This window comes from Cricetulus griseus, chromosome 10 (assembly GCF_003668045.3).
Source record: "Cricetulus griseus strain 17A/GY chromosome 10, alternate assembly CriGri-PICRH-1.0, whole genome shotgun sequence".
Lineage (NCBI taxonomy): Eukaryota > Metazoa > Chordata > Mammalia > Rodentia > Cricetidae > Cricetulus > Cricetulus griseus.
In genome coordinates this window covers 15,790,111-15,802,134 of record NC_048603.1, presented here as the reverse complement: position 1 = coordinate 15,802,134, position 12,024 = coordinate 15,790,111, and the positions used below count along the sequence as shown (strand labels likewise).

General features: G+C 41.2%; 1 protein-coding gene across 7 annotated transcripts in view; it reads left to right on the top strand.

Moving 5' to 3' along the window:
* The window catches only part of LOC100763509 (vacuolar protein sorting-associated protein 13B), a 437,125-nt gene that overhangs the window by 94,507 nt on the left and 330,594 nt on the right, over positions 1-12,024 (top strand). For all 7 annotated transcript variants that reach the window (XM_027431500.2, XM_035449622.1, XM_027431502.2 and 4 more), the window contains 2 exons: positions 3,988-4,122; positions 4,850-5,023. In XM_027431500.2, the coding sequence (XP_027287301.1) occupies positions 3,988-4,122; positions 4,850-5,023 (309 nt within the window). The remainder of the gene's footprint in view (positions 1-3,987; positions 4,123-4,849; positions 5,024-12,024) is intronic.

The following is a 12,024-nucleotide window of genomic DNA, read 5'->3' as shown; positions in this document are numbered from 1 at the left end:
TATTTTAGTGTAGGAAGTCATCTGGCGTGTCTGAAGAAATGCTTGCTTCTTTATTTTTACTTTTTCTCCTAATTTCACTTCTGCTGATAAGGTAAAACACGCTGATAGTACCCCTCCCCCCAACAAAGCAGCTTTAGAGAAGGGTTCATATATGGCTTTCACTTTATTATGTATGGCTACATATATAATTTATTATGTATGGTTACACTTTATTAGTGGAAATTAAAGGCAGGGACTCTAAAGCGTCGAGTCTGCAGCCTGCTTCACCATTGCTCCCGTTCAGCTCACTTTGTCTGCTCTTATGTGGTCCAGGCCCTTACGGTGGGAATGGAGCCATTCACAATGTCCTGGGTCTTTCTGTATCAGTTAATAGTCAAGACAACTGCCCCATTCCCAGGTATGCCCACGAGCCAACCTGATCTGGATAATTGACCATTATGACTCTGTCTTCGGGTGGTTCTGGGTCATGAAGTTGACAACTAACCACCACATTTTATATGTGGTTGATAATTTGGCTGGGTATGGATTTTTAGATGGAGATATATTTTCTACAGGGTTTCGAAGCATTGCTTAATTTCCTCCTGCCTCTCAGCAAGCTCTTCAGATGTTTGATGCCATTTTTTTTTTGTTGTTGTTGTTTTTTTGTTATTTAACCTTGTGTATATTGCCTGTCTTTCTTCTTATGTGTTTAGGATTGTCTTTGTTTTGGTGTTATCTCTGAAGGTTTTTACACAACTTCTGTTTTAACACCGGAAACTAGCTGGCAGAAATATGTGTATGCATTTTTATGTGATGGGGCCTATTGATTTTCTACTTCTGTTGTGCAGTTTTGGTAAAATATCTTGAGTTACTTCTTAGATGATTCCCCCACACCCCTACTCTTTCCAGTATTGGGGATTGAACCTAGGACCCTGTGTCAGTCAGGGTTCTCCAGAGTCACAAAAATCATAGAATGAATCTCTCTCTCTCTATATATATATATGTGTGTGTGTGTGTGTGTGTGTGTGTGTGTGTGTGTGTGTGTGGACTTCATTAGAATGACTTACAGTAGTCCAACATATCCAAAAATGACTTGCTGTGAATGGAAAGTTCAAGAATCTAGTCGTTGCTCGGTCCCACCAGCCTGAGTGTCTGAGCTGCTCTTCTGTATTTGCTGGAATCCTGAAGTAGTAGGCTGAAATGCCAGTGAAGGAATGCGTGTGCTGGCAAGGCAAGGCCAGTAGTCAAAAAGAAGGGAACTGTCTTAGTTAGGGTTTCTATTGCCACAAATACCACACATGACCATGACAACTCTTATAAAATAAAGTAATTAATTGGACTGGCTTACAAGGGTCTCTTCTCATCATGGTGGGACTTGGCAGCATGCAGGCAGACACGGTGCTGGAGGAGGAGCTAGGAGATCTGTGATCCACAGGCAACAGGAAGTGAACTGTGTCCTACACTGGGCATAGCTTGAGCATATGAGACCTCAAAACTGGCCCTTATAGTGACACACTTCCTCCAACAAGGGCACACCTACTCCAACCAAGCCACATGTCCTAATAGTGCCACTCCCTATGGGCCAAGCATTCAAACACAAGTCTATGGAGGCCATACCTATTTAAACCAGCAGAAACCCCACATGTATGGCAAGCAAGTGCTCTACCAATGAACTATCATTGTAGAACTCTATGTTTTGCATTTAACAGGCACCATCTTTATTAGAACAACTGTGGCCACTTGCAAGACACACTGCTGTAGGATTCTTATACTTTTTAAAACAATTAGTATAGGTTGTTAGTCTACAAGGTTTGAGAAACAGTGGAGAGTGTTAGTTCTATGTCACTCTCTTCTATGATAGTGTTTGAATTAAGGTAAATTATATTCTGATTATAACATCTTGAAAGCACATTAGTGTAAAATCAGAATAGTATAGTTTTCTTATTTTTTTATGATGAATAAATAAATTAGGACAATTAAGTGTTCAGACAGTGTCAGATGTGATAACTATACTGCTAGCACTATGGTTATATAAATTTTTCTGTCATTTAATTGACTTGGATATTATTTAAGTGTTTTCTGTCATGGAATTTGAAAACATGAGAAATACACAACATTTGGATATCACTTTATTGGCTTCATACCTTCTTTAAATCTGCTACAGAGCTCAGTTCAGCTTGTGTTCTATATAAATCGAATGCATTTTGAACATGGGAAATTAGCAATTAATTGGTACACAGTACACAATGACTGTCTTAGAGTTTCTACTGCTGTGCTAAACGCCACGACTAAAAGCAACCTGGGGCGGAAAGGGCTCATTTTCCTCTTACTTCCTTGTAGCAGTCCATCACTGAGGGAAGTCAGGGCAGGAATTCAAGGAGAGTGGAGCCTGGAGGTAGGAGCAGTGGCAGAGACCATGGCTCACTGGCTGGCTCCTCAGGGCTTCCCCATCCTGCAGCATCCAGATCAGCAGCCCAGGGATGGCCCCACCTATGACACTAGCACAGCCCCTCACTTACTTGCCTATCGGCCAGTCTTAATTGAGGCATATTCTCAGTTAAGATTCTTTCCTCTTAGCTGACGCTAGCTTGTGTCAAGTTGACAAATACCAACCAGGACAGTGGGTACGTGAAAGATGAGACAAGTAAGACTTCTTTAAGAAATGAGGGTTAGTACATGGGAAGTTTTTCCAACATGCTTTCCCCTGAGTCATTTGGGAATCTCCGAGCATGGTAATTCCTGACACTGCTTAGGAAGACTTTGATATCCTTCTGGAGAGGTAGAAGGTACTCAGTAGCACACTATATTTAGACATGAGAATCTAGAAGACTTTTTAATATGACTTAGAAACTTTATTTTTAAAATCATGTAGAATTAAGGAGTCTTCAGATATGAAGGATAATACTTTGTGTTTCACTAAAATTTGAGGTGAGGAACAGAAGGGAAATAGTATTCCTGGATGTTCATGAGTGTACTCAAAGTGAGTTAGAGAAAGACGGGATTATTCCGTCACATAGGTGGGCTGCCGGAACTCATTCAGCCAGTAGTCTTTGAGGTACTTGTGGGCGGGGTCTTAGTGTATGACATTGTTCAACACCGTCTTCCACTGTTTATTACCTTTGGTGCATGGTGCAAAATTTAGCTAACACCGCTAATTCATGATTTTCCTGTCCATAATGCATAACACAATGCAAGTCCTCAGTAAATGTTGTTTACAGGTCCTCCTTTGGGATTTAGATTTCACCTCCAATCTATGCATCAAAAAGCACAGCCACGTCTATATTATAGTCTTCTGTGGAGACTGACTCCGTCTCCGTTTTATTAGCTAACACACAGTGAGTGTTAGTCCGCCTCCCCTTTTCCCTCCTCCCCTTTCCTCATCAGTATTCTCTTCTGTAGGTTTCTCTGCTTGTCTGATCCTTCCCTCGGCTTCATTACCAAAACCAGGCTTGACCATTAAAATGAAAGTTTGTCAACTATTCTGTATTAATAAATATCATCCAGTAGCCATAGTAATATCTGCTTTTTTTGGTTACTTGATAAAAAACTCCTTTGCCTTTTCTTTGCTTATAATACATTGTATTTTAGCTATAAAGTATCTTGGCCTGTTTTATTTCTATGTCCCCACTCACGTAGTTTTCTTTGTAAATATCTGTGTCGAAATAAGTCAAACTTGTTTAAAATATAAAATTTATTGTGTTTTCTGAAACTAAGTATGATTTTTAGACTTCCTCTTGGGTTGTGTGTAATGGTTTAATCCATTTAGTTTCATGTCTTGAGTCCTAATCAAGATTGGTTATAATAAGTACAGTTATCAGAGTTCAACCCACTTATTTTAAAATCGTGTCCTTTTACCTTTTAAATATTGAACTCTGGAACCTAACACAAATACTGAAGAACATCTGAGGTAGATAATTAAAGTATAATTAACTTTAAATACCTTGGTGAAGGAATATAAAAATTATTTAAATTCAATCAGCTAGTACATTTGCAGTTTTCTTTTATTAGGTGTGAAATCTAAGAATCCCCTGCCAACTCTTGAGGGCTCAATCCAGAATGCAGAGCTGAAGTACTGCAGTACAGCATTGGTCAGATGTGCCTCGGGGACCCTGGGATCAATAAAAATTTGTGCCAAAGCCCCAGGTATGTGCAGCTGGACCGTGTAAAACTTTATTGCCTGTGCAGGAGAATCAGCCTTGCCTTTTACAAGGGGCATTTCATGAAACAAGAATTTACTCATTGTTCCTACGAATCAGGGCTTTTCATTGTTTTATTTATGCTTAGTATTTTTAACAGTACAGGGATGATACTTACCATTGAATTTTAATTTATGGTGAAGAACTTCGAATAGTTTTAACAGTAGTTATTCAGAAAAAAATTAAAAGAATATTGTTACAGATTTGACACAAATGTGATATGATAATGTTTGTCAGTTAAATATTGAATTATGATGCTAGTATAGTAGAGTTAAACACCACATTTGAGTGTTACAAAGGTTAGTTTGTGTTTGCGTTCCTCTGTCTTTAGTGTTTTATTTCGTAATGTTCTCCTTAAGCTATTAGCAGTTGTTTCAGCAAACTTAAACCCATCATATCATAGTAGAAGTGTATCCTGTCATTTCATTTTACGAACTGTTCTGAACATGTTCTACATTCGTTAGCAAAATGCCAACTTTATTTTAACAGCTAAATAGCTTTATCAGTCACTCTTTTGATTATTAACTAGGTAGACAGTTAAAGTGGTAACTATTATTTAATCATTACTTGAGTGGTATCGTTTAAGAACGATAAGCATTGTGAAACTACTGTAGTTTATGTCAATATTAATTTTAAAATCTTCCTTAATTTTTTAAATCAATGTTTCTGTCCAGGTGACAATGGAAAAGAAAAGTTGATTCCCTTGCTCCAAGGTCCTTCTGACACCAGAGACCTTCACAGCACCAAGTGGCTTAATGAGAGCCGGAAGCCCGAATCCCTCTTAGCTCCTGACTTGGTGGCCTTCACCGTGCAGGTCCCCCAGTCCATGGACGACTGCCACCATTCTGGTACGTGCAGCCCTACCGGGCATCCTTTTAAAGATGCATTTTCATCTTTAGAAATGTCTCTAAATGTGGGCTTTTAAGTCAATTTCTGTTTGGTGGGGTATACTCTGTAGTTATTCTTTTCAAAAATTTCCTTTATTTCATATTAGTATTGATAAATGAAGTGTTTATAAATTTTGATTTTATGAGATTCAAACTCCATGTGTAACATATAACCACAGAAGTGTGTGTGTGTGTGTGTGTGTGTGTGTGTGTGTGTGTGTGTGTGTATGTGTGATTACAGGTTTTTCTGTAAATCAGATTTTCAAATGCTGCAGCACTTTTGCTGTGACCCACAGTTTACAATACTAAAATCACACATTTGGCCCACTCATAGCTTTTTTAAAAGTTAAAAGACTTTGATAGTGAAATAAAAAAAAATCTAAAAAAATCAAAAGAACTGAGAAGTTGTGAATTCGTCTGTTAGTTTGTGTCTTTATTGTTTGGCATTGCCATCTATTGAGAATCCCGTCTGTCATGTCGAGAGTCAGTATCAAAAGCATGAGTGGGGACCACGGAAGAAGCCGAGATTAGAGGCCAGTGTTAGCCATGCACACAGTGCTGTGCTTGGTAAACCCAGGGTTGTCAGTGAAGCCAGAAGTGAGGGTCCCTTAATAGAGTTGAGTGAGCTTCCATATAGTTTGGAAGAGGAGAGCTCTGTTGACATCATTCCGTAAATATTAAGGGGAAACACGGGCTAATACAGTAAGTACCAACATTTAAAGGATTTACAATTGTCCAGACCGTAAGTATGTGCAGACAATAATGAAGCAGTGGTTCCAGATTCAGGACTGCCATGAAGAGGTAAAATTAAGTTTTGTTATAGTCTGTGTGCAGCTGAGTCATTAGCCACAGAAGAAACTGTGAAATGAGCTGCTTGAAAGGCTAGTTTAAAATACCATACCATGATGCTGGCAAAGAGAGTACTCTCCAGGAAGAAGGGATTGCTTACCAAGCGGCGTGCCGCCAGGGCACAAGCAGATTCCCAGACCCATGAAACCGAAGAGCAGTGAAGATCCCACACAACTGCAGCAGTCTGAATTTTGTCAAAGGTTCTAGAAACATCCTTCAGAAAGAGTGGTGGCCTTTAACAAATGCTGCTGGTGAAAACTGAACATGCACACAACAGAAAACCTAAGGAAGATGCCTGTTCCTCACCCTGTCCTATGACAACCCCAAATGGATGAAGATGGAAGGACTGAGCTTTGAAACCGTTGGGGGTAAATAGAGAGGAAGCTTGGACTCCTCAGGACTCCGAGCAGCCCAGGAATAACAGGAACAGTGATTAATACGATACCATGAAATTACAAAAGTTTCCGTACAGCAGGCGGGATAGTCAGTGGAGTCAAGACACCGCAGAACCCGAAAACCCAACTAGTATTCACAGGGAGGGTGGGAGAGTTAACATGTAAAATATGTAAAAATGACAACAAGATGTCAGAAAAAGCAATAATCCAGTTAGTGAGAGGGCAAATGAGTGGGACAGAAACTTATATAAAATCTAATGCAATTGATACATACATACGGTGCTGAGGAAACAGTAACAAGAAGGGTATTTGTACATGTCCTTCCAGAATCTTTATGAGTCCAGGGCGTGAACCAATGCTCACCTGGATGCAGGGAGAGGAGTGGTGATGCAGTGTTGCTGGGAATGCAAATGGGTTTGGTCTCTGTAGGAGGCGGTTTAGAGGTTTCCTACTGACAGTTAAACCGTTAAACCGTTAAACCGGAGCTGTTTGCTGGCTCAGCGATGCCATTTCTAGGTGTGTGGCTCACAGCCATTGTCAGCTCACTACAGAGATACCTTTGTGACCCTGCTTGTTTTCACACTTTTAACAAAGTCAGGTTATGGAATCGTCTTATATTCCATATATACTCACCCATAGGGGAGTGAGGACGAAGATGGCACACATGTGCACACGTACACACACACGCAGACACACTCCCCCCACACAAACACACACACGCAGACACACACATACACACAAACACATAGACACACTCACATGCACGCTCATGCCCACACACACTCACATGCACACGTATGCTCAGACACACACACACATGCACACACGTGCACACACATGCAGACACATGCAGACACACACACACATGCATGCTCATGCCCACACACACTCACATGCACACATGTACTCACACCCACCCACATGCACACACGTGCACACACATGCAGACACACACACAGACACACTCACATGCATGCTCATGCCCACACACGCTCACATGCACACACATGCTCACACGTGTTCACACACACATGATTGCAATAAGATGAAGCACTTTGACCGTGAATACATTGCGATAAAGAAAAGCAGTGTGCTTCTGTAGGAATTACGTGCTTTGCAGAGCAAGGCCATAGTTCAGGCTAAGCCCAGACTGATACAAGCGTGAGATGGTGTCTGTGGATAAAATAGTTTTCCTCGTATCTTCAGCCAGAGAGAGTCTTTGTGAATCCAGTGGTCTCTTAACCGTCCTGCTCCTGTAGCACAAAGATGCCCATTGCCGCTGGGCGTTGGTGGCGCACGCCTTTAATCCCAGGACTCGGGAGGCAGAGGCAGGTGGATCTCTGTGAGTTCAAGGCCAGCCTGGTCTCCAGAGCGAGTGCCAGGATAGGCTCCAAAGCCACAGAGGAACCCTGTCTCAAAAAACAAAAAACAAAAAACAAAAAAACAACAAAAAAAAGATGCCCTTTGCCAGAACATGAGTGAGCGGAAGTGACTGTAATCCAACACGTTATTTACTAAACTGGACAGTGGCTGGTTTGCCTTTGGCTTTCCCCACCCCTGCGCAGAGAGGTCATCCTGGCAATTCACTAAACCACCTTTGTTAATGTCTGTTTAATCGAGCTTTTAAAGTATGTATTGCAGTAAGCACCCTTGCACAGCTATCTATGCTGTGTTGTGGTTAAAATCTGTGTTCAAATCATGAAATCATCAGGTTAGTGAGCTCACCAGACCGTCCGGCTCTGCAATGCCCTGCAATAAAGCACGGGTGTTGTTTGAATCTACCATTTACTTTTGAGTTAAGCAGTCTTCTACTTTTTTCCTTTGCCATATTTACACAATAATGCAGTCTTTTCCTAGCAATATTAAGTATTATGCCTTTTAATTAAAGACCATTCCCAGAGTTACAAAATTTGCCTTTTACAAAGTCTCAAAACAGTCTAAAAGCATGTTGGTATGAAAAGAAATTATCTGTGACACATGGCACTTTCAGGTCACGTTTTATAATTTCTCATGGTGTTAAATCTAATCATGACTATATAAATTTCTTCATGTTTGGTGGTATTTTTATGGATTTGTGTTTAAAATATTAATCATGTATTTACTTGGTTTTTAAAGAAATATTCTATTTGGCTTGCTTTATTCCTTAAAGGTATTGTATTTTTGTTTCTTTATTGAGGGCATTTTAAAATACAACATTTCTACCGCTGTTGGAAATAGGGACCACATTCATGGCTTAGGATATAGTAGGGAACTCATAATATTTTTATAGAGCCAGTTTCAATGTGAGTTTGATTAATCTTTTGAGCAGGAACCTGGATTTGAATTGAGGGTGTGCATCTGTGGTTGGGCATCACTGGTATCACAGCCAAATCCTAAGTCAAGCTGTCTGAACGGAAGGTGGACAGTTTATAAGTGGCCTTTCCAGACTGAAGAAGCGCCAGCCTCTTGGTACAGGCTGTCTGGCTTGGACCTGTGTGGCTCCTGTGCACGCTGCCTCAGTCTCTGAGTTTGTAGTTGTGTCAGTCCTGTGGTCAAGGCCTCTCGTCCCCTCTGGTTGTTGCAATCTTCCTGCCTCCCCTTCTACAGAGCTCCCTGCATCTGCGGCCAACGATTTGATGGAGACAGCCATTAAGAGCCCAGTGCTCCAAGGCCACTCACTTTGGTCATTGTCCAGTAGTGGTTCTCTGTACTTGTTCCCGTCTCCTGCAGGAAGAGCCTTCGATGATGGCACAAGGCACTGACCCACAAGTATAGCAGAGTGTTGTTAGTGTCCTTTTATTGCTGTGTGACTTCAGAAGAGTAGAGCAGGGCTCCTGTGCACAGTGATACATGCCCAACACAAAACAAACTCGGTGACAAATTGGAAGTGCTTTGTTTCACAGTGATTTGTCTGGGTTTTGTTTTTCCTTTTAGCCTTATAGATCTTTTGTTTATGCCTTATGGTTTCTGATTTTGCTTTTATGGAGTTTCTGTGTGTGCAAATTTGTGTCAGCATCTATATGTGTTTCTTGTGATTTACTTTGGCTCGTTTGGTTGTTTATTTTATTCCATTTATCTGGTTTATTTTTGAAAATTATTATTATTATTATTATTATTATTATTATTATTATTATTATTATTATTACTGCCCTTTTGTTTCTCTCTCTAAAATGAAAGAAAGTGTGGATTTTGATAACTGGGGCAGTGGATGACAGATCTGGAAGGAGTTGAGGGAAGGGAAACCATAGTCAGCGTATGGGAAAAAAATCTATTTTCAATTAAAAAAAGTTTCTAACTTTGAAAAGCCCCCCTTTCCCTTCAGAGCATTGTCCAAAAGCCTCATTTCAGTGTCTCACAGCATTGCTTTGCCTTTGAAATTTTAGCAGCTCTCCTTGCACGCCCCAACCCCGCCCTCGGCTGCTCTCTGCACTTGACAGCCTGTGTACAGGGAAGGTCCTGAGGGTTCTTGTGGGATCTGAGCATCCCGATTCACAGGTGGGCTTCGAGGTGCCCTGTGAAATGGTGTGAACCTCATTATGTTCACACGAGGTATGAAAAGTAGACAAACAGGTGCTTCTGTGCCCTTTTCACACGGAGAAGCATTTGACCACTGTAATTTATTTATAGGTAATATTTTAGAAAGAGTTTTAGATAAACTCCTCATCTTTTATATACAGACCCTCATGTGATTTTCTCACAAGTTGGTTATAGAGTGTGTGCTATGTAGGACTGTGAAATAATTGGGAAGGACTCTTGACACTCGGGTAACCGGGTGGCCGTCTCTAAGCCATGTGAGGAGACCTCCTCTCACAGACCCCTCCCTGTCGGCTCAGGTCTGCTGGCCTGTTTCCTTTCTTGTTTTTTCCTGTTGAGAGTTCTTAGCACCTGTCCTTGTTCTTTCTCTCTCTGCTTGGCAGCCTTTCAGTCTGAAATCTCAATCCAGTTGCCGCCTTTCTCTGAAACTCCTCCTCTCCCTTTCTCCTCACCCAGTTCGAGTATGTTTGTGACAATTTGTCATCCTTCGTGTGTTTTTCTTGCTTGGCATTTGTGACAGCACACACTTAGAAAATCTGTCTTCACCACCTGACTATGATTTCCAGAGTCAGTCACTGGTTGTTTGTCACATTTTCTTCAGGCCCTTACGTTGACAGACACACTTTCTCAGTGTCACCCTCTTTCTCTTCCTTCCTCTTCGCTCTTTTCTGCAGGTGACCACACTGGGAGAGCATGCCTGCCAGCCGCCTCCTCTGACAGTTAGCTTGTTCACTGCATCATAGCTTCCATTGCTCTGGCTTTACTCTTCACAGTGACACAGAGTGACATGTCAGCCTTCAGTGTGCCTCATAAAGCCTGCCTTCACGTTTCTGTGTACATCTTCTGTGAGCTTGCCTTTCCTATTGAAACCTTGGTCATTCTTGGCCCTGTTAGCACTGTACTCTCAATAGGCCTGACATGTTGACAGATCCCGAGAGTAAAGGCCTGGTTGACTTTTGTTTTGGATTACCATTTCAGAGATGTCTATATACTTTATAGCTTTGGAAGGTACCATACAGTATTTCCTTTAGGAGTCAAAGGGCTTATTGTCTATCTTTAAACAATCAGTTCGTCCATTCGGGTCCATATAGCACCTGTCTTTTGGCATGCATACATATCCGTTTCTGTCACAGTGTCTGTGGAAAATGGGGAACAAAGATAACCAATGCACCTATATTGATATCCAAGTTGTGCTTAGTTTGTGGTAACTATGAGTTTACTCCCTGACTGGGGCCAGGGCGTGGGGGGGGGGGCTCTTCTTCTGCAGCATCCATATAACTGATTAGTAAAATTTTAAGATCCTTCATAGTTCTTGATGCCAGAATAATGTTGTCCTTTTTGGCTCTACCTGAAAAAAATATCTCTGCCAACATGTTTCTCTTTTTTGTCCTTTAAGTACAGGTCATATTTATTTATATTTGTATGGGTGTGTGGGAGGTACACGTGTTTATTCCTCCCATTGGGTGTGTTTTTGCATTGCTTTCCGCCTTATTTTAAACAACTGAATTCGTAATAAACTTGCACGTCATCCTTGTGTAGGGACAAGCTAATCGTTTGTGTACAGTTCCAGTTTTATATGCCCTGAAGTGCGTATGTCATTTTGCTTTTGCGACAGGGTCTCTCATTGAACCTGCCAGGCTGACCAGCAGTTTCCGGTCTCTGCCATCCACTGTTAACATGAGTGGCTTCTCTACCTTTTCCATTAGTGCTGGGGATTTGAACTCAGGTCATTTCATTTTACAGAAACTGCTTTTATTGAGTGAGCCATCTCCTCATCCCCAAGTGTATGCCATTAATTTTTTCTTTGTATTACTTCTAGTGTGTGTGTGTGTGTGTGTGTGTGTGTGTGTGTGTGTGTGTGTGTGTGTGTGTGTGTGCGCATGTGAGTCCAGTGTTATTTGATGCCCCTAGGCTAGAGTCACAGGCTCTTGTAAGCTACTCTGTGTTGGTGCTAGGAACTGAACATGTATCCACTGAAATACAAGTGTGTAGTCTTACTTTACCCCTGAGCCATTTCTGTCCCAGGAATAGGTTATTCTAAAGGTGACATCATGACCCCCCCTTTTCTATTTGATAATCTCATCAGTGCTTCTTTTACCTAGTAACTATGGATTTATATCTCTGTGTCCACTCATTTTCTTTTTGAGGTCAGTCTCCAAATTTCAGCCATACCTTAATGACTTTCCAAAGATTTATTAAAAGTAT